This window comes from Mustela putorius, unplaced genomic scaffold (assembly GCF_011764305.1).
Source record: "Mustela putorius furo isolate JIRA1106 unplaced genomic scaffold, ASM1176430v1.1 tig00003942_pilon_pilon_pilon, whole genome shotgun sequence".
In the NCBI taxonomy this organism is placed as follows: Eukaryota; Metazoa; Chordata; class Mammalia; order Carnivora; family Mustelidae; genus Mustela; species Mustela putorius.
The window spans coordinates 17,307,598-17,334,026 of NW_025422087.1; the positions used below are offsets into that span (position 1 = coordinate 17,307,598).

Sequence of the window (26,429 nt, forward strand, 5' to 3'; positions counted from 1 at the left end):
GGACTGGGCCCCTTGCTGGCTTTGTGAGCTTGGGCAGGTCTCCAAACTCTCTGAGCCTCGATTTCCTCATCCATAAAATGGGGATGGCAACATCTGTCATGAGATCGTTGTAAAGATTAAAGAAGCCATGATTACGTGAGAGGGACTGACATAAGGCAGATGATCAATGAATGTAGAATCTTCTTTGCTGGCCATGGGTCATAGGAACGAGGATGTGACTGGATTCTTCTCTATATCACGCATGATTTTATGGCATAGCCTCCATCTGAACAACTAGCCATCATTTTTGTAAACTGCTAATTGCCAAATCAGCCTGGGGCTCTAGGCAGGGATGGGCTGTGCTTAGACTCAGTTCCCTCCTGTATCATTTCTGTTTTTTTCTGTTTGGTTTAATCTTTGCGAATGTCTCCATCTCTCTGTAGAGGCCTTGACGCCAGCTGGTGTGTTCCTGCTGTGTTTCATTCACCCCCATTAACCTGCTTGGTCAGCATATCTTTCCATCTCCTTGCTGGGCTTCTAGGAGTGCGTCTGTCTGGAAAAAGCATTTATTATATTTACTTTCACTGGCCTCATTTTGCAAGGCGGTCTGGGAGGAAGACAGCTTTGCTGATTCTGCCCTTGTTTACTCTATGCACTCTGTGCTATGTATGCCTTGTCTACCAGGATGGCAAATGATTTGCAGGAAGCCAAGACACAAGTTAAACAGCATCTCCGGGAGCACGCTAGTGGCCCCTGTGTGGCTGCTTTGCACGGTCTTTGACATGGAAACCATGGCCCACATTTTCAGTGAAGTCCAGGGGGCAGGTTTTCCTGGATGGGCATGTTGAAGGGCCCGGGAGGAGCACTGGTTGGGGCCCACATCCCCATGGGGACAGGGAGCGCTCCCCAGCCAAGTGGCATGGTGACCTAGGGCGTTGACTTCACCTGTGCCATCACCAGCTCGCCCTCTGACTCCAGCAGGGCCACCTGACCCTTTTCTGCCCCTGACCTTGCTCCCCTGCCCCAGCTCTTCACGCTGTGGCTGCACGTTTGGAGTCTTTTCACACCTTCTTTAAAAATCTCTCAATGACCCCCCATTGCCCTCAAGACTAACTCAGACTCTCCATGGGGTGCATAAGCACGAGCAGGCTTTCACCCCATTCTGTATTCTACGCCCCATAGTGAATATTTGCACTTTCCTTCACCCATCCACCCATCTATCCACTCACCACTTGTCTAGGACCTAGTGTTAGACGCTTTTCTGGACACAGGGGAGACAATGAGCAAAATTAAATATGGTCCCATTCACAGAGCTTTAGATCTAGGGTACAGACGGACGATGGGGCAGTCACACCCGCAAGCACACAATGATAATTCGAACGGTGCTATGAGGGCAGGGGTCACCAATGAGATGAGGCAGCAGGACAGGATGACCTGACCTCATCTGGGGACGACACAGGCTCCCCAGGAAGTGACAAGGGAACCAGGGAAGCAGGCATAACTGGGCGAAGAGGGTGGTGAGAGAGCCTGACAGGTGGCGGCAGTGGCATGTGCCAAGCCGCGTGGCAGCAGGGAAAAGGTGATTGAGGAACCATCGATGCAGACCTGTGGTCCTGGAGCAGGGGGAGAACTGGGAGGTGCAAGGGGAGGGGAGACCAGAGGATACGGGCCGCGCGAGGGCTGGGGGTTATCCCAGGAGCAATGGGAAATCCTGACAACGTGTGTGGAATGGGACAGCATCGTCGACAAGATCACTGAGGGTGTGAAGAGCACATGGTTGGGCGAGGAGAGAATGCAGAGGCTCTTCACAGTGATAAGAGGAGACCTGCAGTCGTTTCGGACAGGTGACAGCAGACAATGGAGAGCAGTAGACATGCCAGGTACTTGAAAGACTGGATGGGGGATGGGTGGGCTGGGGAGAGGGTGGTGAGGGTGTGGACTCAGGGGCCAACATGCCCCTGGAGCCGGGGCGTACTCACCTGTGAGGGTGGCTCTGGTGGTTGGACCGAAGTTCTTGGGGACCAGTAGCTCGTGGTACTGCTCACCCGCCAGGGTGCTATACACAACCTTGTACTCCTGGACCTCTGCTTCGCTGTTGTCCCACTCGAGGTCAATGCTGGTTGCCGAGTGTGAGCCCACCCGCAGGTTCTTGGGGGCGTCAATCTCTAAAAAGAGTCAGTCATCACCAAAATCACATGGGATCATGTGCCTTTGTCATGTATGCTGAGGTTTAATAAGTTTGGGGGTGAGAGCCCCCATCTCCTGACCCTCTGGCTCCTATTTTGATTGAACCCCAGGGCTGCCCTTGAGCTTTTGTTCCACGAGATTCCATGGGTGGCTTGGAGATTTTTACATGGGAGTTAGAGTTATGCTTGCCCCACTTCCATTCAGGGAATGTTCTAGAATATTTCCTGAACGGACGTGGTGATATTCTAGAAATTTTAGAATGAGCCAGTTACCACAAGCTTAAAACTAAGTGAGGGAAACCTCAGCAAGAAAAAAATCAGAGACAGCTTCCAAGTGATTATGATGGAAAACGGTAACATCAAATTTGGCCACCAGGCTAAAAGAAGACAGTTGATTGCAAGATTTTGAAGTATCAGCATCTCCTCCTGGATTTACCTGCATAGACAATGCTGCAAGGTTTGTAGAAAATTAAGTAAACACATAGAGGATGTGATGTAGTGGAAAAGTTGAACCCCAGCTCTGCCCCTCATAGTCATGGGTGTCAAGTGAGGTGTCACTGGGCCTTGAAGGCCGCATCTGTAAAATGGCCTACTAACACCAACATTTCAGGTTATTGTACAGATAGGACAATGCATGTGAAGCTTGCGGTGTGATGCCTGGTGCATAAACAGGGGCCCAGCCCTGGGAGGACCATCTGTTGCCTCTGAAGCTCATCCCGAGTTCCAACAACATGGCACCCCCCAATGTTTGCTCTCTGGAGCTCTAGATTCCCGTGCGAAGGAGAGCACACCAGCACACGGTCTCTCCCACAGTCCTGGGGGCAGTGGGCTGATTCTCTCTTCCCAGACTGGTAATCTCCTCAGGGTTCTTTGGGCAGAAACAACACAAACAATGTGCAGGGGAAGAAGGTGCAGCCATGAAAAACTGCTACTTAAAGTGTTCTCAGTAAGTCTGGTCTTTGAGACTTGAATTTAACTTTGGAGTGGACCAGCCATTTGTTCTGAGAAAACCTTCAGGAGACTTCTAATTTGCAAATGATGGGCAAGTATGCACCCACTGTTCTTGGGGAAGAGGGGAAGGCTGTGAATCAATCTGAGGGCAGCTGCTTCAGAGTGAGAAGTGTTCTGTTTAGTGATGTAAATTAGGTGAATCTTTTAGTAGATTTATGTCTCTGCAGCTTGTTTTTCTGACAAATGTTGCCTTACTCAATGTAGATTTAACGTGCTGGATTCTGTACATTCTTGACATGCTGTGGATGGAGAGAAGAGTCAGATGGAGACAGAAGCTTGGATACAGGGGCATGTGGGAAGAATGCGCATGCACGGGCTGTATGCCACTCATCTCACGCAGGGGCAGAGATAAGGTATGGGGTACGGGGTGCGGGGTGCGGGGTGTGGGGTGTGTGGCCTGAATGGAATTGGAATAAAAAGTAGGGTTAGGGTTAGGGTTAGGGTTAGGGTTAGGGTTAGGGTTAGGGTTTGGCTGAGTCCTGTACCTACCTACTGCTCTTCCTAACTAAAAATTCCAGACCTTGGAGACTATGGTTTTTTGTTTTCTAGAGTTTTTTGGCCTTAGCAACTATGCACTGTGGATAGGGGGCAGTGTTGTCTTTGAAGGGACCAGGCACTTTCCAGTGATTTCCAGTGATGCCAGAAGAGGTCAATGCTGGGAATGAGGGCTTGGGAAAGTTAGAGTAGGTAGTTAGGCTCTTATAGGGGGAAGTCCTGGCCCACTATGAGAAAGTCAGAGGCCTGACCTGACCTGACAGCACTCCTGAACAAAACCACAAGAAACTGGATCGAACCAGACAGGCCCAAGATGGCTGACAAAGTAGGCGAAAGTTCACATTATTCCTTCATTAGATTACATTACCATACTAAAATCTCCTCCAGAAGGGTGCCCTGATAGGAAACCACCCTACTTCTCAGAAATCCCTGCCCGCAGTAATGAATATTCCACTCCCTTATTAACAACTGTCAATGAAAAATGGAGACCCAAACCCCAGTGGACCACCTCTCCCTTGAGCTCGCCGGCTTTCATGTCACTAGAGTGTATTTTCACTTTAATCAACTTTCCTGCTTCTACTGCTCATCACTGTGTTGTGTCTGTCCTTGGATTCTTTCTCATGGTGACACCAAGAGTTTCCAGTGACTATTTTTGGGCAGGCTGGGTCATGGCCTCAGGGCCAGGGTGTCCCCAGTCCACTTGGCAACAGTGGGGAGGTCTTAGGAATGGGGTAGAGTGAAATTGTTTGCTCCCCTGGGTCTTATTATTTTTTTTTAAGATTTATTTATTTTAGAGAGAGAGAGAGCATGAGTGGGGGGCAGAGGGAGAGGGAGAAATAACCCTCAAGCAGATTCCCCACTGAGCAGGGAGCCGGATATGGGGCTCGATCCCAGGACCCTGAGATCATGACCTGAGCTGAAATCCGGAGTCCGATGCTTCTTCACCAACTATGCAGGCCCCTCCTCTGGGTCTTGAAGCCTGACCTGTAAGAGGGCTGGTTCAAGGGCAGCCCTCCCTGTAGGTAGGAGCTGGTCTGGTCTCTGCAACATGTCACTAAGCAAAGACTGATGTTGGTGGGGAGGGGCGTAGAGAGGATCGGGGCTGTGGACTCTGGTAATAGCCACATCTAGTCTTTAAAACATAATTTAGACCAAGCATTTCTCCTGCTTAAAGATTGCCTGTTGCATCCTATTACAAACTCCTGCTTGCCTCCTGCACGGCCCTCTGCTTCTCAGACATCGTCTCGTAAGACTTCTACCCTCATTCACTGTGCTTCAGTTGTACTCCCTTTTATCCCCACTCGTGAAACACATCACACTTACTCCCACCCCAGGGCCTTTGCTCGGGCTGCGACTTTTGCTTGGCATGCTCTTCCCTGGAACCTCACGTGGCTTAGGTCACTTAGGTGTTGGTGAACACTGCATTTCCTCAGTGAGGTGTTTCTGAATGACTCAGTCCCACGTGGCCCTTCCTTTACAGCATCCCTTTCGCTTCTGGGCACGGCACTCAGGGTGGAAGGATCCTGTATGTTTCTTTGCTTCTTCTTCCACTGGAATGTCACTCACAGGAACGGGGCTCTCGTCTATCTTGTTTATGCTGGAGCCTCAGCGCCTAGAACAGTGCTTGGCCCCTGCTAGGTGTTCAAAGTGCCTGGTTGAAAATTGTCAGGTTTTGGTCTTGTCTGCCACCTCAAAGCCTATTTAGAAAAGTCTCATTCAATAGTTCGGCTGGCAGGGGGGCATCTGAGGATGCTCGGGGCGAGGTGGCTACGGGCAGCTGGTCTTGGCTGGGGTGGTACATGCCAGCCAGGCCTCACGTGTGAGGGAATCCATGAGTGGGATCGCTGCTGAGCAGGCGGGGGCTCCGACCATTGGGATGTGGGCCTTTGTCTCAGTTTCCCAGGTTGCCATAGACTGGGCAGCTTGGCCGACAGAAATGTGTTGTCTGTACAGACTAGAAGTTTGAGATTAAGGGCAGGGCGGCCTCCTTCTGAGGGCTATGGGGGAGAATCTGTTCTAGGCCTCTCTCTGGTGGTTCACTGGCGATCTTAGCCATTCCTTGGCTGACAGAAGAGTCACCCCAATCTCTACTTTTTATCATCACATGGCGTTCTCACCGTGTACTGGCCTCTGTGTCCAAATTTCGTCTTGTTCTAAGGACACACAGTCAGACTGAATTAGGGCCCACCCTAATGACCTCCTTTAATTTGGTCATCGGCAGAGACCTTATTTCTAATTAAGGTCATATCTACAGGGACTGAGGTTTAAGACTCCAACATCTTTTCAGGGGACACAATTCAAACCATAACAGCATTCTGGGGCATTCAGGTTAGAGCAGCAGCCTTTGCTCAGCCAAATGCTCTGGAGGTTGAGTTTAGTGCCCTGAGGGAGGACAGAAGGCCTCCAGTGGAGAGAAAGTGTCTCTGGACTGCCTTCATGAAGGTTCCTGAAGCCAGAACCACCAAGGGCAGGGAGGTTCTCGAGATTGGCCTCCTGGGTTGCTTGGGCTGGCGTCTCTCTCACTACTGTGCTCCCATCACGGTGCTTTCCTTTTTGGGAGCAGCTCCAGGACCCAGGCAAATATCCCGCTCACCACGCAGGAAACAAATCTCTGCTTTAATTGCCAGGGCAATTAGTGCGCTCCTAGTGCCGAAGACATCACCTGGAAAAGCACTTTGGCTAATTTGAATTTAAGCGGAGTTCTGAAATGACTGAGGGTCCTACTGCGAGGGTCTGGCCCCCACCCCTCCAGCGCCTACTTCCGCTGGCAGCCCTGCCCCTCCCCCCCCCCCCCCCCTCCCCGAGCTCCTCTGCAAAGCTGCTGGCATCTCCCCGCCCTTGCTGAGCGGAGGGGAGCCGGTTGGAGGTGCAGGCCAGGAGGCCGCCTCGGAACAGCTGCCAATCTGCCAGACGACCGGAAAGAGAATCACGCAGCAGTGAGCGGAAACTCAGGGGGAGCTCCGAGGAGGCAGAATGTAATTGTCTTGATTGGAATTTTCCTGGGCCCCCAGCCAATGCCGCTTCCATCTTGTCGACCCAAACATCAAGAATTTGCCTTTTGTCGTGCTGCTCCAGAGCACCCTTCTCCTTTTCTGCCTCGTCAAACTCCTTATCTGGGCAAAGCACAAAGAAACCTCTTTTCAAACAGAAACTGTCTTGAAATTCAGAACAGAATGGGGACTCGTGGGCCCCCAGGAGATCCCACAACTGGCCTAAGCTGGGCGGTGTTGTGGAGTGTGAGGGGTGGTGGGGAATGGGTTGACCTTGAACTCACCACCAAGGGACACTGTATTAGGTCGTGCTCAGCCTTGAGCAAAGGGATTAAGTGGAGGAGAAGGAAAGAGAAAGGGGAAGAATTTAGTTCCCTTTTCTTTTTTTTTAGATGCATATTCAGTCACAGGCGACCCCAAGATGTGTTGGGTGCACAGTCTGACCTGCGATCGCCTGGTCGGAGAGAACCTCTCTCTCCAGATCGAACCTGGCAGTCGGTGTCCAAGCTTGCTGCCTTTTAGCAGGGAGGCTTTCCCCACTCTCGATGTGTCTTTCTGTGCAGAGGGAGCCTTGTTATAAGACTCTGGGCTCTTCCTTACCCTGGGGAAGGTGGACTTTGCTCAATGGTGAGTTTTGCAGCAGGACCTCGGCACTTAGGTCTGCTCTACTGCTCGCCTGTCTCATCGGAGCCAGCTCTCCCCAGGCATCTGGCTTCTGCGAGTTCCTCTGTGGTGTAAATCCCAACACGAGTCGCCCCCCGACTTCTGCCACATGACAGGCCCGGCCCAGGTCCCCAGGGACCATCACCTTGCAAGCCCGTCTGTCTCTAACATTAAGCTACAAGCTCCAATCAAGGGGGGTACTTCTGGCTTCCATCTGTCTTATGCTTTGACTGATTTTAAACACAGGTGGAGGATGATGGTGCTGCCGACGGAAGCACCCTAAAGCCCCTTGGCTGATTTATCCCATCCTGTAAGGGCTCTAGGGCCACGCTGCAAGTTGGATGCTTGAATTAGCAATTCTCCTACTCTACCACATCAGAAGATGCTGGTTCTCAGATCCTACAGAGGCTAGCAGTTTCCCTTGATCCCTGCACAACTTGGAGTTGGCAGAGACACTCCTTGATGTGCGACCTCTCCAGGGTAGAGAGACCAGGACTGAGAATTCGGGTCAGGGGGAGACTCACTATCTGATCCCAGCCCCTGCTGACCCAGTGGGAGTGCTGGGAAGCCTCTGTTTAGATGGCACCTGTCCCATTTGCTCCCTTGCTGGTCAACTGAATGGGCTCTGAGAGAGTCAGGGAGCAGGTCGCCATGAGGTCCGGCCTTTCCTTACTGTGGGAGAAGCTCTTTCTGCATTCTGACAGCCCTGGGAAGGCGGGGGTGAGTGGTCATTGCAGTGGGGCTGGTGTTTCTCATCCAGTCTACCGTGTGTGGGAGCAGGCCTCCCGTGAGCCTTCTTGCCGGTGTTTGCAAAGGGCAGACTGAATGTCAAAGTCTTAGGCGGAAGGGCTGCCGCCAGCCACATAGTCTGGGCTTTGCACAACTCCTTGGGGTGCCACCATGCTGTGCAGTCATTATGAACTTACAGAATGATTACAAGTGCCCGCAAAGAGCAGGAAAGCACCTCGAGGCAGGGCACCTTTCCTGAACGCTGAGAAAATTTCCATTTGGGCTAGCAATATGGACAAACTTTTCATTTCACTGAGGAGACACCTGAGAACCGTGGAGAAGAGCTTTAGGTCACAGATCTGGCTGTAGCAGAGGCAGGACGGGCACCTAGCTCTCTCGAACATGCGTGTGCTTCTGTGCTGTCCGGCAACTTGGGTCTGTGGTAAGGTGGGCGCCCAAGCAACATCACCTCGCCCCCTTGGTACCCCTCTTGATAGGACATGGCACCAGCTGGCTCAACTCTCTTTACCTCCCTGTGCTCCCCCAACACCCCAGCCTACCTGTTGTGAACTGGGTAGTCGTGGACTGGCTCTCGTTGGTCCCGCGGACGGCGCTGACCCACACCTCATAGCGGGAGCCGGGCCGCAGGGCCTGCACTGAGTACTGGCTCAGGGGAGGCTGGAGCCGGAAAGTGGTCTTCCCGCCTTCCCCGCCCACCAAGCCATACTTCAAGAGAATGAAATCGACTTTGGCTCGAGGTGGGGTCCATTCCACGAAGGCCACAGTGTCGGAGACGTCTCGAACCAGGATCTGTGTGGGCCCATCAATGACTGAATGAAAAGGATCAAGCAGAAAAAAGAGTTTAGAAATGGGTGTTCGAAATCAGCTCTCTTCTTTCCTCCTTAGGTTAGCTTGGTCAGTCAAAGAAAGGTAGGTATTACTATCCCAATTTACAGATGGGGGAAATGAGACACAGTAAGACGAAATCGCTTTCCTGAGGACACACAGTTTGGCAACAGGGGTAGCAACACCGGAAGTCAGTTCCCCTGACTTGCTCTCACCAGGCTCTGCTGTTCCAGCTTTGATGCTCCCCCATTTGGGCAGGGGAAGAGCACCCACTGGCTTGCGAGCCCTGCTTCTGTCTGGAAGTAATGGGCCAGAGAACGGAGAGATGTGCTCGTGCTCTGTGTGCTCTGCCTTTCTTTCACCTTCTCTGAGCCCTGACCAAAGATCTCCAAGATTATCAGCCCCATGTAAACACCTGAGACTTCCAACTCAGTTGCCAAAGAGGGTATCATGAGTGTCCAAAAGATGTCCCTGCTCAGCCATACCTACAGCTCCGTCAGTCCAGTTGTTAAGACAGTACCACAACCCAACAGACATTTGCATTGTGGATGGAAAATGGAAAACATTCCTTCTGGGGACAAAAAAAAAAAAAGAAAAAAAAAGGCCTTTAGTTTAGGAAGACCATCTTGTGGGCTATTTTTTTCCCCACTTGCTCTTGCATATTCCTGAGCTACAAGGGTACTATGTTCCCTCCTGAGCCCTGGCCTCTGGCACTGAGTGGCTGAGGGGAACATCATTGTGGTGCGGCATGACCTAGAAAAGCTGCTTGGCATCCCATGGGACCCACCACCCGTGGTTCCAGCACCCACTTGGGGTCCTGTTCTTAGTGACTTAGACAGTGGTGAGATCAAGGAAGGGGAGAGAATGTCAAATGGAAATAGAAAAAGAAAGAACTTCACGAGGAAAATAGAAAATGCTGTCCTCAACTCCTCATGGCAGGTCTGCACGGCCAATGTGTCCTTTTTTGAATTACTCATTACCTTCTAAAAGAGTGGGCCCAGCTTCCCTGTCTGCATTTATAATACGACTGTGCCTCTCTGGCTGGAGCTGATTAATATCAATATTAATGTTCTTCAAGGATTTGGGATTGGAACCAGAGGCTCAGCTTCTCTGTTTAGATGGTTTGGGACATGGAGATCCAGGGCTGGTATGACCGTTCTCTATCATAGTCACACATAAATAGAAAACATCTGATCTGAAGAGAGAGAAAACAGGAGGGAAGGGAGAGTGATTTTCATCAATACATATTTGGTCTTGGTCCCTTCATGACACAAAGCTCCTAAAATCCTTGGAATTTCCTAAGCCAAGAGAGCACTAATGTCTTCTGTGATGTTAATGAGGTGAGGCTTGGAGCTGGGTACCAGGGGAGTGAGCTCTGTGATTAGAGGGTTGGAACTTTCAGTCCCACTCCTGACCTCTGGTCACCATCAGTCCTGCCAGTAAGGGAGCCTCTGTAAAAACCCTAAAGGACTGGGTACAGAGAGCTTCCAGGTTGGGGAACTAGAACGCTCCCACCAGGCACCATGCTGGGCTGGTTAGGGCTTTGGCCAATGTGTCTTTTTATCTGGCTGTTGGTTAGTAACCTTCAATATCCTTTGTAGTGAGCCAGTAATCTTGTGAGCAAATGGATTTCCTGAGTTCTAGGAGCAGTTCTAACAAATTAATCAAAACTGAGGAGGGGGCGGTGGGAATCTCTGCTGTGTAGCCAGTTGGTCAGAAACACAGGGAGTGACCTGGGTGTGCAACTGGCATCTGATGTGGACAGCTGTCTTGTGGGACTGAGCCTTCAGCCTGTGGCATCTGTTCCTGGGTCTGGGTAGATAGTTTCAGAATTGAGTGGAATTGTTGGCTACCCAACTGGTGCCCAGAGAATTGCTTTGTGGGGGGACGTCCCTCTTCAACACACACACACACACACACACACACACACAGGATTTGGGTGCAGAATTTTAGGAACAAATATATGAGGTGAAAGAGAAATGAATGACTCTGGGGAGCTTCTAGAAAGACAGAGAGAGTAACCTGAACTTGGCTTTCCATTCCCCAGTTTTTTCATGACATCCAGATACATTCTGGTCCTAGGGTTGCAGGAGACACTCTATGTCCTTCCAGTAAATTCTTGTTTGCTTTAGCTAGTTAAAGAAAGTTTTTCTTCCTTGTTACCAAAGACCAATCCACTCTGGACTACCTCCTATGGTCTCCAAAATGGAGCATCTTCCACGGATGGACTTAGTCTGACTTTGAGATTCTCAGTCTTTCAGAGTTGGTCTTTTTCCTGGGCACCCAATCCTCTTTCTGGGTCTAGTCCAATCTTGTTCTCTGTTAAGCAGCTTAGGATTTTTGGCTTACTACCAGTCAAAATAAAAATCACCAGGCCATTTTGGTGCCACCTGGTTTGGAGTTAAAATGAAGTTCTGTTTTTCATATTTGAAGTAATGATATGATTTAACAGAACACATCCAGATGTTTTCAGCATGCTGAATTTAATAGTTTTAGGTAACTTGGGCCTTTTAAATTTAATTTAACTTAATAACAAAATGGGAGAAGTGGTCTTCTAGCTTCTGTAGAAACATAAACTTGAAACATAGATTCTCAGTGCATGGGTATTGAGTAAATGAAATGAATGAATGTTCTCTGTATTCATGAGAAAGAAGGGGAAGCATTTCAGAGAACTGAGGCTTCTTGAAGAAAAAAAAAAAAAAAGATGTCATAGAAACTCAAAAGACATTGGAAGGTAGTTGTCCCTTAACTCTTTAAATCCCCAAGACCTTGACCATAATGGATTGTCCATATTAGAATACAATCCTCCTGCCAAGGCCATAGTTGCAGGAGGTCTAGTAATTTGCATTCCTTAAAGGACCTGCCTGGAAGAAGCAAGTCTGAGTGCTTCTGAGGACTCAGAGCTTCGCAGGAGGGGGCTGTCAGACCTCAGCAGAAGGAAATAATTAAATAACCCTTCCCTGAAAACAGCAGACAGGGTTGGGAGACAACCTTCATTTCTTTAGCCACCCTTGGATTCTGCCCTTCTGTTGGCTTCTCAGTAGTGGTGTCCCCATTCCAGTCAAGTTGGTGTCAGTTTGCTTTCAATTTAGGTCCTAATTTCTAAACAAACACAAGTTCTACTCGGAAAGTCAACTGGAATAAATATTTTTCTCTCCATTTCTTCATGGCTCTGTACACAATGCCAAAGAATTAACTAGGACATTTTTCTTAATTGAAAAAAATCTGCCTAGCTTTACCGCAAATTTTTAAATCTGGGATTTAAATCCTAAGGACCTTTCAAACCAAAAGAAAAAAGAAAAAAGCAAACAAAAAAAACCCCTGCAAATTTCATAAAAATGTACCTCGAGTAGAAGACTGAGACAGGGTTAGACTATCTTCCCCAAATTTGGAGGAAAAGCTTTCTACACCATCAGTGCCCTTCTCTGCCCTCTTCTGAACCATCCTTTTTGTCTAGGCTTTCGTTTTCCAGTCAACTTTTCTTAAAATCAGTTCACAGGAATGACCTGGAGTCATTGAAATGTTCCATCCCAGAGGAAGAGCATCTACATGTCATGAAATGTCGGGTTCCAGCATAACTTTGGGGAATGAAACTGGAAAACTCTAGTCACTGGCGTCTGCAGAAATTCCTACAGAGAACTTTTTAGTTTCATGGCTATGGTGTTTCTTCTAAAACATATTTGCATTAGAACAGTAGTTCTAGGGGCGCCTGGGTGGTTCAGTGGGTTAAGTCACTGCCTTCGGCTCAGGTCATGATCTCAGGGACCTGGAATCGAGCCTCGCATCAGACTCCCTGCTCAGAGAGGAGCCTGCTTCCCCCCCCCCCCCCGCCTGCCTCTCTGCCTACTTGTGATCTCTCTCTCTCTGTCAAATAAGTAAATAAAATCTTTTTTTTTTTTAAAAAAAGAACAGTAGTTTTAAGCGTTTTTAGTGGGAAATAATACTCTTTTCCTTTAAACAACAAAATCTGAAATGCCCGTACAAAATACAAAACAGGTGGAGCTGCCTTGGTCGGAGGCTGTGTTGGGCACAGGTGCAGATGTAATCAGAGGCCTGCATCTCACCTCCATCCTTGCCTTGAGCCACTGCCATGGAGCACAAGTGCCCTAATGGAACATAATCTAATGCCACAATAGTTTAAAACCAATGTTTTCTAGGCTGAGCATAAGCCCCAGCACCTGATGTTATTTAGTTTGGTTCCAATTAGCAAAGTATGAATCACTAATCCATAAACACGGTCTCATTACATGGTGTTGTCATTCTTTTTTCTGGCCAACTTGGCCTTTGTCCTAAACCCATAACTGGCTTTCTTAGGTGTCAATGTCAGTTTACGAAAAATAAAGTTGTACCGATATTAACCTATCTCAGTAGATGTCTGTAAACTGAAAGGGAAAAGTGCTTAACTCTTGAGTCTATGTCAATAAAACGAGACCAATGTCTCATTGGTCAATAAAATGAGACCAAAAATGATACCAGATGCTATTTGTAACCTTTGAGAAATTCTTGGGAAGGGTGTACACATATGCATCGCAATTACTGATTTACAGCATTGAAGTTGGCCATCTTTGTTAGCTAAGAAAACAATAAGGCAAAAGATCACGCAGTTACTGAATCGAGTCTAGAAACAACAGTCTTGCATAAGATTAACTGTGGGAATGAACTAATATCAACTTAAGTCATCACTTTGAACAGTGACCCAACTCACCCATACTTGTTTTGAGTTATTTATTTCCAGCTGCTCTCACTTCTAAGTGTGTTCTCTGTGTATATGTATATATACTGGGTCTTGAGCACTCTCTTATCAACATAGAGCTCGTCACTTTGTGTGCTTTTTCTAACTTAGTCCTCACGTCAACTCAGAGAAGGAAGTATTTTCGTTCATCACTGGAAAATGATGGCAAGTTTGGGGAGGGTTGGATGACTTTCACTAAATCTTCCAATAGATAAGACTTAGTTCTTCTTGCTGGTTCTTAAGCTCAAGATACTAAGGGATGACAAATGGAGCCTCTTGATGAAGAAGATCAGAAGAAATACACTGGAAATCCTAACAAAGAATTTTCCCCATATGATACTCTCCCAGATTTCTGTGCTTGCAAGGATTAGCAATAGGGAAGACGTTCAGCTATGCAACTGGTAGAGTAGCTCCATCTCCAGGAATCCAAATCATTTTCAGCTCCAGAAGAAAACCCAACACCCTTTGTCTCTCTACTTCTTGGGCAACTTGGTGTCCTTTTTCCAGTGTGACCTAATGGGTAGGCATAGGAAGAAGGGTTGGGAGCACTCACCAGTGGAGACGCTGGCTGAAGTAGGGGGGCTCCGGGCTTGCTCTTTCAGAGCCACCACATTGACAATGTATTCCTCCCCAGGCTTTAGTCCTGTCTGATTGAAGGATGTGACGTCACTGGGGAGCTGAGCAATCACCCCTCCTTCATTATTCTGGAGGGTGGGAAGAAAGAAGGAGCAGAAAAGGCAAAAGAGAAAAGTCACTGGGAGAGAAAAGTGTGAAACATCAATTTTGAATTGTTCATTAAAAATGGGGCCCACATCTGTTCCCATGACACTGACAGCTGAATTTCTGGAGCCAGGAAAAACTCCCAACAGTCTCAGTAAGAATCTTACTGCTCCATGAGCATTTGGCAAATGGAGAATCAACTTTCAAGAACATTTCTTTGGCCTTCCTTGAGTCTTTTGAGTTTGCCAACAAAAATTGGTCATGAGGCGATGTGGATTGACTCTTACCAAAGTTTCCATGTTTGATGGTTATGGTTAGCATCCACCAGATTTGGGGGCCTTTATTATGATGAGCATGCTTGGAATTGTGTCTGCCTATGCCTGTGAATATCTTTATGTATACATACAACATTTTTCAGACTAAACCATGTCCAGTTTTTGAATGAACTGGAGCTATTATTGTGCTCTATCTGGAGTGTTCCATGTTGTTACAGCTGGGTGCAAATATGTCAATGTCTTGTGTTCCCTTCACCCAGATGAGTTAGGACTCAGTGACACAACGACCTAGGAAGTACAAAGAAGAGAAAAAGGAAGCATGGAACAAGTAATAACACAAAGGAGAAAAGAAGAGACAAACTGGTGGAAGAGGAAATGACAAGCATTAACTTGATGATGTTGGGTCCAGAATCATCTACCTACCCACCTCTCATCTGTCATTTTATGTTTTCTGTGTGTGTCCCTGGAAATGGAGAGGACAAAAAGACTCTTTTTGTGTCACTTCCCTATTCTTTGGAGTCTATGTCACCCAGGGTGCCCTATGTATAATTTATAGCCATACCTATAAATCACAGGGACACATGCCCCTCCACACCCCCATCCCCCCACTCCACCTCCCAGGCAGGGGCTGCAACCTACAGATCACACAGTATTCTGTGTGGCCATGTGTTTGACCTTGGCATGCCCTTTTACATACTAGATGTAAAATAGGCAAACCTTGCATAGTTTCCTTCTGCCTCAGCATCAGGTTGATAGGATTCTCTTTGCCCTATTATACACCCAGCTGTCTACCGTACTGGAGTGGCCATTTTAATGCAGATAATACCTGAAAAAAGTATTTGTACAGAATGCCTGTTCAGATGTGTTTAGCTTGTTGTGACATGACTCTATCCACATAGAGAAGAAAGTCTTGCTTTAGTGGACAGAACCCTGGAGCCCTGGATTCCTGTGTTAAGCCTGCCACCAACTAGCTATCCAATGTTATTTAAGTTTGCTGAGTCTTAGTCTTTTTAAAGTAAACAAACTCGATGTAAAATGAAGGGTCATACTCTGTGAACTTGGAGGTCCTTGGTAGCTCCAACAGTCCATGCCTCGAAGAATTTAGAAGTAAAATAATGGTGAGATCACTGTCTGGTTAGCCAAATATGTGTTCTCTGTCATTAAGTCTGATGACGGGAAAATGTTATTTGATATTGAAAGATGAAGATGGGGGTAAGGCCTATGATTAAACATTACACTCCCATGAGTGGCAGAATTGGGGAGAGTATCAGGAGTCTCAACAAATTTTGGGAAACCAGAACTCGGCTGGTGCCTCTGGCAACTTGGAAAAGTCAGTACTAGATGAATACAATAAAATGCTACTTTAAAGACTAGAATGGAATAAGGATACTTTTTAACTCAAAAACTAAGAACATAATTTGTGTAAGGACGAATTTTCTCAATTAATAGTTTACAAAAGGTATTTTGTGTTATGCCTCAGACCGTCAGAGCTTGGCCATGCAAGCTGATTTTTGGTGCATCTTCTGCACAGAATGAAGCCATGTGACTGATTCAGTCTGGCTTTCCTTATGTCCTAAAGAGAAACCCCAACATTTTGAAGGTTTGGTTTTTAGACTTGCAAAAATCATAGCTTGCCAAACCCTAGAGCTTTCTGAGCAGAGAGCTGGACCCAGTGGCTGCTCCCCGCATCCTGTCTTCCAAAGCCAGGGTGTGAGGCTTGGGGCCACTCTTGCTAGTCAATCCACCACACCTTTGTGGAAGAGATGTTCTAAAGCCCAGACACCACCAGTGGTCCCTTTGTGTCCTTAGCTGCATGGAGAGAGAGACATTGGGTGGCACTGTCCTTGCAGCTCCTGATTCCAAGTTGAGAAGAGTATGAATACTCCAGAAGAGACTGTTGGCAGTGTCACGTGTGGACATTACCTTTGGAATGAAGCTGATCTCCCACCCATCGAAGGAGAATGTGAAGGGCTCCCACTGCACCTCCACGGTGGTCTCTGTGATGGTCTTGAAGTGTAGTCCTTGAGGAGTGGAGAGATCTGGAACACAGCAATGTGGGTGACCATGTCATGGCTATCCCTGGCAGGACATAGAGCATCACCTAGGGCTTTGCCTGGGTGTCCTCCCTCCACACCTTGGGTGCGGTAGGCAATCCCGATCTTGTTGGAAACATGGCGGGTCCCAGGTGCAGGACTGGCCCACTTTGTCATGACCCTGGTGTTGCTCTGTACTGGTGATACCCAAGTGAACATAGCAAACATAATCAAATAAATGCTTTTCTAACGCTTTCTCTCCCATCAGAGGTTAATATTAAAATACAAAAGAGACAACCTTTCCTTTCCTTACTAATGTGGCAAATCTTGCTATTTAGTACACTGCCTTCTCAAAGGATTGAACACTATCTTTGGAGACTCTAAGGATTCCTGAGAGGCAATAAAATGTTCCCATTTCACACCCAGGAGGAGGGAGGCACAGAGAGAGTTGGCTAAGGATGGTAGCCAGCTTCAGAATAAAGACTAGAACGCTTTTCTTGATCATCTGAGGTGCGGTCGGAGTATTTTGTTTAGCTCAAATCGCCTATATCTAGGATGGTCTAAGATGTCCATTTCATGTACATGAAGCAGCTGAAGGCACACACAAAGGACAATGGCAGATCCTGGGATGTTTGCTCTCACTCCACAGTCTCCCTCCAGTTCTTCATTATTTGTCTCCTCTCTCTTTGCCTCACTTACCCTGTTTCTCATTTCTTAATCTCCCCTTTCTCGGACCCCATCCCCCAACCCCCAACACAAACACACATACACACACGGACAGAGGCATGCACGGGTTCAGTGAGGTGGAGTTATGCTTGTCCTAATGGAGTTCCAATTACCAGCCCTGAGATACGACAGCATGACTTATTCTCAGTTCTCCAGGGAGACCACTCCCATTTTAGCTTTGCCTCTCGTGGGATATTCCATTGGAAAACCAACAGATTCTCATCCGTCCTGTTTGGAAGCTTCCTTATGATTCTTGGTTGAAAGGCAGGTCTGATTCTGAACCCACTTGAAGGCACATCAGGTGAGTTTACATCATTTTGTCCTTGTCACCTGGGAGCTTGCCTGAGGGGATGCCCTCAATTGGCATGACGCATGCCACGGGAGGGGGGGGGCGGGGATGGAAACCTCATCACTGTGTGCGCACGTGGATGGGAGAGGAGACGCCTGGGAGTCGAGCCAGGGACTTGCTGTGGTGACTCATCCCGGAGCAAGGTGGGAAAAGCAGCAGATGGTGACCTGCCTCTCCGCACAATCACTGAAGATATTTAAAACTGGTTCTCAGGCACCAGAGGAATTTAGAAAAAAAGGTCAAATATAAACAGAGATAATTATAGGCATATTTACAGAGTCAGCATTCAGAGGGGGAATCCAGTATCATAACAGGATCTCTGTGACAGGATGATTTAAATCCTTTCCTCTCTGTGGGTTCCCTATCCTTCCAAGTGCAGTTCAAGTCCAAGAAACCTTCAAAGCCAGCTCTTCTACCTTGACCTCCCCCTTCTCTGAACTTTCATGGCATTTGTTCACCAAATACCATCTTGTCCTTTGAGACCTACATAGAATGGACTGAAATTTCTTATCCCTTATTTGGTGAGAAGTCCCATCTCTTGACCAAGGGGGGCTTCTATTTTATGGTTACCACTACTGCTCGAATCTCTCCGTGATATAGTAACAAATATTTGGTTTTTGTCCTTGGCCTCCTGGCATACAACTCCTAAAACTTTCGGAATCTCTGGAGTGATAAGAATCTCTGTTGTATGATTGCAAGATAACTAGATAGCCAGTTTCCAGAAAAACCACGGCATGATTTAAAAGATCGGAACTTGCCGCCTCTCTTCCAGCCTCCAGGGAGGGGAGCCGGGCTGGAGACTGAATATTTACCAAGAGCCAGTAACCTATTCAATCGGGGCTGCATAGTGGAACTCCACAAAATTCTCCAAGCAACAGGGTTTGGAGAGTTTCCAGGCTGGTGAAGGGAGGTGCTGGGAGCTGTGGTATATCTGAAGAGGACATGGAAACTCCACACCCCGTCCGCCATCCCTTGCCCTGAGCATCTCTCCTGTTTGGCTGTCCTCGAGCTGTATCCTTGGTAATAAGGCAGTACTAGTGAGTAAAGCACTTTCCTGAGTTCTGTGAATTGTTCTAAGGAATTATCAAACCTAAGGAAGGGTTGTGGGAGTTTACACCTGGTCAGTCCTTAGTGCCTGTGACAGCTTTGGACCTGTGACGGGCTGCCCGAGGTGCAGACAGTCCTGTGGGACTCAGGCCCTAACCTGTGGGACCTGACACTCACTCCAGGTACACAGTGTCCGAGTTGAATTGTAAGTCACCTTCCCAGCATCTGAGAGGTGGAGGAGCTGTATTGGAAAAGATGGTCTAAGAAACCAGGGGTGTATAAAGAGAAAAAAAAAATAACAGTTCCTTTCTATGTGCTTCTTACTCTACTCTTCGAGGTAGCCAATGTTAATACTTGGTAGGCAATCTTTTAAAAATTTTCTGTGCTTAAATAAAATATATGTAAAATGCAGATATGCACCTATAGGAATTTTCCCCTGTCCTAAATTAAAGAAAAAATCCCCACAACAACCTATTTCTTATGGAGAGCAGTTTAGCTGGCCTCTGTCTATGTCTCAACCTCTCTTTCTCTCCACTGACTCTTTCTTAAACTATCCTATCAAGCCTCAACTTTTATAATCAAAATAGACTATATTTTGCTAAACAAAAGACCATGAAGAAATTATGCCACCTCTCTCTGAGGAAAAGTGGGTGGCATCAGTGTGGTTTTAAATAAGATTTTTTTTTTCCCACTCTGCTATACACTTACCATCTGTAACATACCATTTAGCACTTGCTTATTATACATCCTATTTCATATCTTCTGGTTTTGAATCCCTAACTAGATGCAAAGTCTGTAGAAGTCTCATAGTTTCTTTGACTTCTAATCAGACTCGAGCTTACGCCAAGTCAGAACTCAATAATTGCCTTTTTGTCCTTTTGGTTCTATAATTGATAGGAGCTGACTAGATTTGGAAATTCTCTTAATCGGAAGTGCCTTTTTAACGATTTACCCTTTTCCAAGTGGGGTCGCATCAGAAGCCCTTCCCCTCCCGGGCTGTGACTATTGCAGGCATCCCTGAAGAATTAAGAAAAGACACTACTATCATGAATGCCCATGATCTCATGTAGGAGGAAAGAAAAATGAAGTAGGATGGGGAAATGTTACGTACGGGTGGCCACCTTGGCAGTGATGGGAAGGCTGAGGATGTTGCTAATGACAGCGTAGACGCTGATGTTGTAGGTGAGACCTGGCTCCAGCTCCGTGATGGTGATGCCACTCCAATCTCCAGGTACCCGCCGCTGGAGCTGGAGGCCCCCCAGGGCCGTCGGCTGGTAAGAGACCACATATTCCGTCACTGCCATCGGCCCGTCCCATTCCAGCTCAATGGACCTGTCGCTGATACCAGCCACTCGCAAGTCCTCTGGAGGGGCAACTACCGGGAGGCAATACACAGACAGCGTGAGCTCAGAGGACTGCCTTTCCCCATCCTGGACTCAACCCTCTTCCTTATATCTCACCCCATGCACCCTTGCTGTGTGTCCTGCTCCGCTCACTGGCTTGGAGTGATCTGTCACTCCTTCTGCGGGTAGGTTCCTGTCTTTTCGGTGCTTAGTAATCCTCTCTCCCTAGGGCAGCAAGCCAGTGGTGTGCCCGAGCCAACTCTTGCTAGCTGGTGAAAGCTGGATGTCAAATGTTCAGGACTTTTTCAAGAGCGTTGTTAAATGCAGTTATCACTGAAGACAAGTCAATCAAATTGTATGGAAAACAAAGGGAATAAATACTAAAAACTCATCACTTTCAGATTATTTCATGACATTTTACTATGATCCATGCCCTCAAGGTAATTCACGTGTGTCGTACCTCTCTGTCGAACTGGATTCTACTGCACAGTTGTTCCTGATCCTGTGTTGAGTACCATATGGCATGATGGTAGTCTGAAATCGGCCATGGAAGGAGTGTTTCCACCATGGAAATTGGCAAATGCTATAAAGCAGGGTTTTTAATTTTTTCGCTCAGAGGGCTAGTTGTTACATATTTAACAGCACACCACTGACCAACGTTTTTAGTAGTTAAATAAGTGAAATGTCATCAGATTACCTTAGGGACCCATATTTGACTTGGTAAGTGGGAATAAAGGCTTATTCTTGGTTATCTTGCAAAATATAAGAAACCAAAAGAGTAAGTTCTGGATGTCATGGCCCGATGAAGACACACAGTAACCCTTTATTGTATTATTCTCCCTTTTAAAAAGAGACCGTTTAGGTTTTAAAAGAAATGTGACTTCTGTTAGACTAGTTCTTCTTAGCCTTGATCTTGGGGATGATGATAAAGAAGTATTCTTGAGGGTTTATTTTCCCCTCTTGTTTCACATCCCCAATGTCACCCCAAGTATCACCCAAGAATAAGTCTCACTCAAATAGGCTTTCATGTATGGTTTCCTTAGGAAGTGATGATTCACCAGGAGTGTGAGTATTAAGTAACTGAACCTTTAAGACCCACTAGGAGACTCAGTCCAGGGTGCTTGTCATTGCAACTGCCTAGAGAGTAAATAAAAAATTGGGACAATGTTGAAATAATTATAATTAACTTATAAATTTACGTGTGGTGAAGATGTTCATTTAAGAGCCATCACTGGCTTTGAATGTCTCTTCTGAATGTCCTCAGTCTTCCACCTTCACAAGAGCACAGGACTGAGCCAGCTGCTGTTCACAGACTGTGTGAGGGGAGAGTGCCTGTCCGCTCTGTTCTGCTCACACTTGTGCCCTCAGATCCTCAGCAGAGGCAGAAATGACAAGCCCTCTAACTCAGACTCATGGGATGGAAATTAGGACCGTATATTTGCAATGCTGAGCATTTGCTTTGACTGCCATTGCCCCAAACCATTCATTGTACAGAACAGTCTAGAAAGCAGAACTCCTTGTGAGTAGAGATAGCAAATGCTGACTGAAACAAACAAAAAAATTAAACATTCACTTAAAAATTTTTTTTCATTCATGAAACTAAATGTATGTAAATGAGATTTAAATAATTGAACCTCAAATGATCATTTATAAGCTTATATCCTTTCTAATTCTGACATTATTAATGCTCTGAACTGCACTAAGATCTTTGGGATAGCCTGGCCCCTGGACCAAGGGGGGATAAGTTTATATATAGAATCAGTTAGTACTTTGCACGATTCTATTGAGCATTTATTGTACACCCGGCACAATGCCGAGCACTCTTGTGTGGACTATCTCGTTTTGTCCTCTTACCAACACCATGAGATAGGTATTATTATTATGCCTGTTTTACAGATGAGAAAACTGGCTACCACCATCAGCAACCACAGAAGCAAAGATTTCAACCAGGCAGAATGGCTCTAGAACCTTTTAGCCAGTAAACAATACCACTTTATATTTGCTCGGCATTTCACAACCTATAGATCATGTTCACACACACCATATAAATGAAATGTGAAGAAGTCCTTTAATGGCAGCCCTACGAGGTAGACTGGATAGATATAATTGTCCCAATTTTATAAATGGAGAAGCTGAGACCCAGGTTAAGGGACTTGCTAAAAGTCGGAGAGTTGGGGGGAGAATCTGCTCCCAAACCCAGATCCTCTACAACTAGTGTTCTTTCCCCTACAATTTGTAGGACGGGTTATGGATTGAGCCCGATGCTATTTTTCATTTATACATAGCCACCTAATGTAACTACGTGAAGGAGAGTTCAGACTGTTCTTTAAGACACGAATTCAGACTGGGGCTTAGCCTAGAGGTAAGAAACTTATTTTAAAAAGGATTCTCTACTGCCTGCCTCTGGTGATTCAACACAACCAACTCCAAGTTTCCTAAGTGGGACTTCTCCTGTCATAGTCACAGAAATGGCCATTCCAAATTTCAAGTCGTCAACAACTCTTAGGGCACTAGGGACAAGTCGGCATATTTCTTTTTGGTTCCTTCTTCCAGAAAATAAAGTTAATAATGATCCATGTGGAGAACTTTGGGATTTTAAAAGAAGAAGGTAGTGTAGAAGGATTTTTTATCTTGACAGCTTAACTTGGCAAATTTTTTATCTTGAGACCTGAGCCTGGTGGTTAACACTGCCTTCCCTTGTGATGATAGAGCAGCAATGGCTTTCTTTGTGGTGGGAGTAACCTTGGGGGCCATGGGCTCCGTGGAAGAGGCCACGACCACCGGCACTTGCCCTATAACTTAGCAGCAGCTGTGTACATCGGGGACCAGTAATTCTCATCAGATGAAGTGATACTGAACTATTAAAAGCACCTGTAGAAGAGCCCTATGCCTTGATTCAATGAATTGAGGATGGAAGCGGAGTACTCATAGTCTTTCTTTGGGGTTCCAACTTTGACCTTTGGGGAAGAGCAGGCAGTTAAAAAGAAATAAACGGTGGCCTGAAGAACCGGAGTTGCTTTATCTGCAAAGATTCCACGCAGTTTACTTCCTAGATCCTGCCTCAGTTGTGCACGCAAGAGCTGAGAGCAGTTGGAACCAATTGCATAAAGCGTCTTGCTCCAAGGAGCGAGTAATTTCAGGTGCCAGAGGTCAGGCTGGCTGCAGTGTGGGCAGACATAGAGGCTGACGTTGATGGATCTCCGCAGGTCTGACTGAAGTCCAGGGAACAGCAATCTGGATCGTTTCAAGTCCTGCTCCGGTGGTTCTTTCCTCCTGCTGACTCATGGGGAGTTTCGGCCAGTTCACCGGACAGACGCTGTGCTAACCTCCTTCACTGGGGACAGATGTGGACAAACAGTTTAACGTGCTTCTCTCCACCACCTCCGATGCCTTAAAAAAAAAAAATCACTTGACAGGGTACAGCTTTCCTATCAAAAGACTATTTCTTTGTGTATGTGGCTTTTATAATTTTCATTTTTCAATTCTGCTCCACTTAGCATCCCAGAGAGGATTAAAGAGTGCTAGAAGTTGGTAGGAGACCAGGGTTCTCATTCTTGCTCTGCCATTAATTAGCGGTCTGGCTTGGGAAAATCTTTCTGTCTTTCTGGACTGCTGCTTTTTGAATTTGTAAAATGAGAAGCCCAGTGTAACTTCTTTCTACGGCCTGTTTTGAGGGTTCATATTCATGACTTTTTCATTCTATTATCTTTACATGGCCAGAGAACAGAGGCAGGAAGGCTGAGATTTTGTCCTGGGGCAGGCTATGGGCAAAGATCAAGGCTTGGAGTCAAATTTAGTGGCCTCATCAAGGCTAGTCAGTTGTACCCAAGCTCTGGTGGTCTAGGGGGCTCAGAAGGAAGCCCACACAAGGGGCAGCTTTGTGCCGTGGCCTTGCCAAAGAGAAAAGAAGGACCCGTGCAGAGGTATATCTGTGGATCTCCATGATTTCAACTTCCTTCTTCTTCTCGCTTCTGTCCTCACTCCTGCTGGAAAGGGAAGCAGTGACGCCGTGGTGTGCGCATCTGGCCAGAAATGTCAAACAGTGGGTAAACAGTCCCCTCTCCCACAGCCTTCTCTCAAAGAGCAAGCAAAGTAGCACTTTAGATAATGACCCAGATACTTCTCTGGAAGAGACCTGTGGTGCTCGGTTTAAAAGGCAGGCACTGAGAGCAGCACCTCCTGCAATGAGCTGTGGCTGTGGGGTTGCTATAGAAACAGGTAGAGGTGATGCACCTGTCCTTCCTCACATGCTTCTAGAACCTGTAAAGTCATTCATCTGGGGCTCCCGAAGTCTTCTTCAAACAGCACAGAGGTAAAGTGTTGGAGGTAACACGGGTTCACAATTTGGACTCCATCCAGCTGCTGGGTCTTCCCTGAGCGACAAGGTGGGTTTATCTCCACTTCCATCTGGATCCAGGATTAGGTTAAGATTTTGTCTGCAAATGGACCCACTCTTGTAGAAAAGCAGGGTCAGGAATATGGCAGGAAATGGCACGGTTGTACAGCCCAACAAAGATCTATTCTGTTAAGAAGCAGATGGGCTACAGAATAGCCATCCAGGGCAATGGCTCAGGCTGACCCTTAGCATCCTCTGCGGGGGCCTCCTGGAGCTTCATCCTGTGGCTGGAATCCAGGGCCATCCCTCAGCCTCCCCTTGCCAGCAGCTCCCTCGTGACTTTGGATTCAAACAAGGCTTCACGTAGCGACGAGGCTTAACTTCAGCTTGAATTTTCCTTTGGAACAATTGCTATAACAACTACATGTGTTTTTAGAAAGACATTTCAGTTCAGTAAACAAAATGGGGAAGCTAAATGAAATAAAAATGTGGAAAAAAATGAAGGAAAGTGAAAAGATTTTTTTCTCTAAGCAGTATGTTACTGTTTTGTTTTTCCATTATTGCCATGGATCTTGTGAAAGAAATTAAGTTGAAGTCACAGGTGCAGGGACCTTGTCGGACTGGTCCCTTTATCCAGGTGGAGAACTACTGGTGATGCTGAAGACCAGAAAATCAATGAAGCTGACCTCCCAGCAGACAACCCATCAGAAAGTTTAAAGATATTTGATTGCTGTTATTTTTTATTTTAAATCCTCCCAGTGCATCCTCTGAACCCACTGTTACAGATTCACTCGTAAATGGAAAGGATCAAGGTCAATCAGGTAACCTGATACACAAACAAAATGTATCAGCAAGAGCCATTGATTCAGTCAGAAAAGGATGAGCAATAACAGTGAAATGATGAAAATCATCTAATTTTAGATTAAAAAAATCTCCAGTGAGATATGAATATTTTCCCCTCTGCTGGATTTAGATCTTCATTTCAGGATATCACCTTTGTATCAGCTTTCACAGCATTAGACTACGTGTGGGGTTGGTTCTAATTTGCTCAATGTCCTCTGGAACAAAGTGAGTCACAGCCTTTTGATATTCTTTTTTTTTTAAATTTTTTAAAAAAATTTAAAAATTAAAAAAAAATTTTTTATTTTTGTATTGCCTTTTGATATTCTGTACTAATTGTTAGAATGTGAGTTGTTGTTTGATGCCTTTAGGACTTTATTCCTGTTTACATTTAATTTCTTGCCTATAAATATTTATTTATTTATTTATTTATTTATTTGAGAGAGAGACAGTGAGAGAGAGCATGAACGAGGAGAAGGTCAGAGAGAGAAGCAGACTCCCCGTGGAGCTGGGAGCCTGATGTGGGACTCGATCCCGGGACTCCAGAATCATGACCTGAGCCGAAGGCAGTCGTCCAACCAACTGAGCCACCCAGGCGTCCCGCCTATAAATATTTTTTTTCTGTGTGGACACTAGATCATTTCATCAATTAGGAAGCTCTGGCAACATGTGAGTTATGAAATAACCAGTGTGCCTGGCTAGTCTTGTTTGTTGCGGACGAACCGCCCTTTTGTGCAGTAGCGTGGAAAAGGAAAATCATGTTCCTGGAATATGGCAAGCGGCCAGGGGGACCCCTGGGGGCAGGTGGAGCTCTCAGCAGCCCCTTGAGCTATAGAGTGGCCTTGCCTAAGGTGATCCCGTGGCGGGACTCTCTGCTTTCCTTTCCTCCACTGCGAGGACAGCGGAATGCTGTCACCTTTGGTAGCATCGCTTTTGCTCTAGTCTCAGTCAGAACTTTCCGACTGAATGTGACGATTTCTGGTGTCTGCCTTTCCATCTCATCAATTGTGACCGACGCAAGAACCTGGCTCTCTTAGAAAGAAAATGAGCACAACCCAATTGGGAATTCCTTTGCACGAAATACACCTTCCCTCCCATCTCTCTTTCCACCCCCGCTTCGTTCGCCGAA

General features: G+C 46.7%; 1 protein-coding gene across 1 annotated transcript in view; it reads right to left on the minus strand.

Moving 5' to 3' along the window:
- The window catches only part of TNR (tenascin R), a 401,788-nt gene that overhangs the window by 53,581 nt on the left and 321,778 nt on the right, over window positions 1-26,429 (minus strand). Inside the window, exons 5-9 of the mRNA XM_004761960.3 lie at window positions 19,893-20,156; window positions 16,550-16,665; window positions 14,185-14,335; window positions 8,614-8,883; window positions 1,959-2,144 (exon numbers count right to left, since the gene is read on the minus strand). Of these exons, the coding sequence (XP_004762017.1) occupies window positions 1,959-2,144; window positions 8,614-8,883; window positions 14,185-14,335; window positions 16,550-16,665; window positions 19,893-20,156 (987 nt within the window). The remainder of the gene's footprint in view (window positions 1-1,958; window positions 2,145-8,613; window positions 8,884-14,184; window positions 14,336-16,549; window positions 16,666-19,892; window positions 20,157-26,429) is intronic.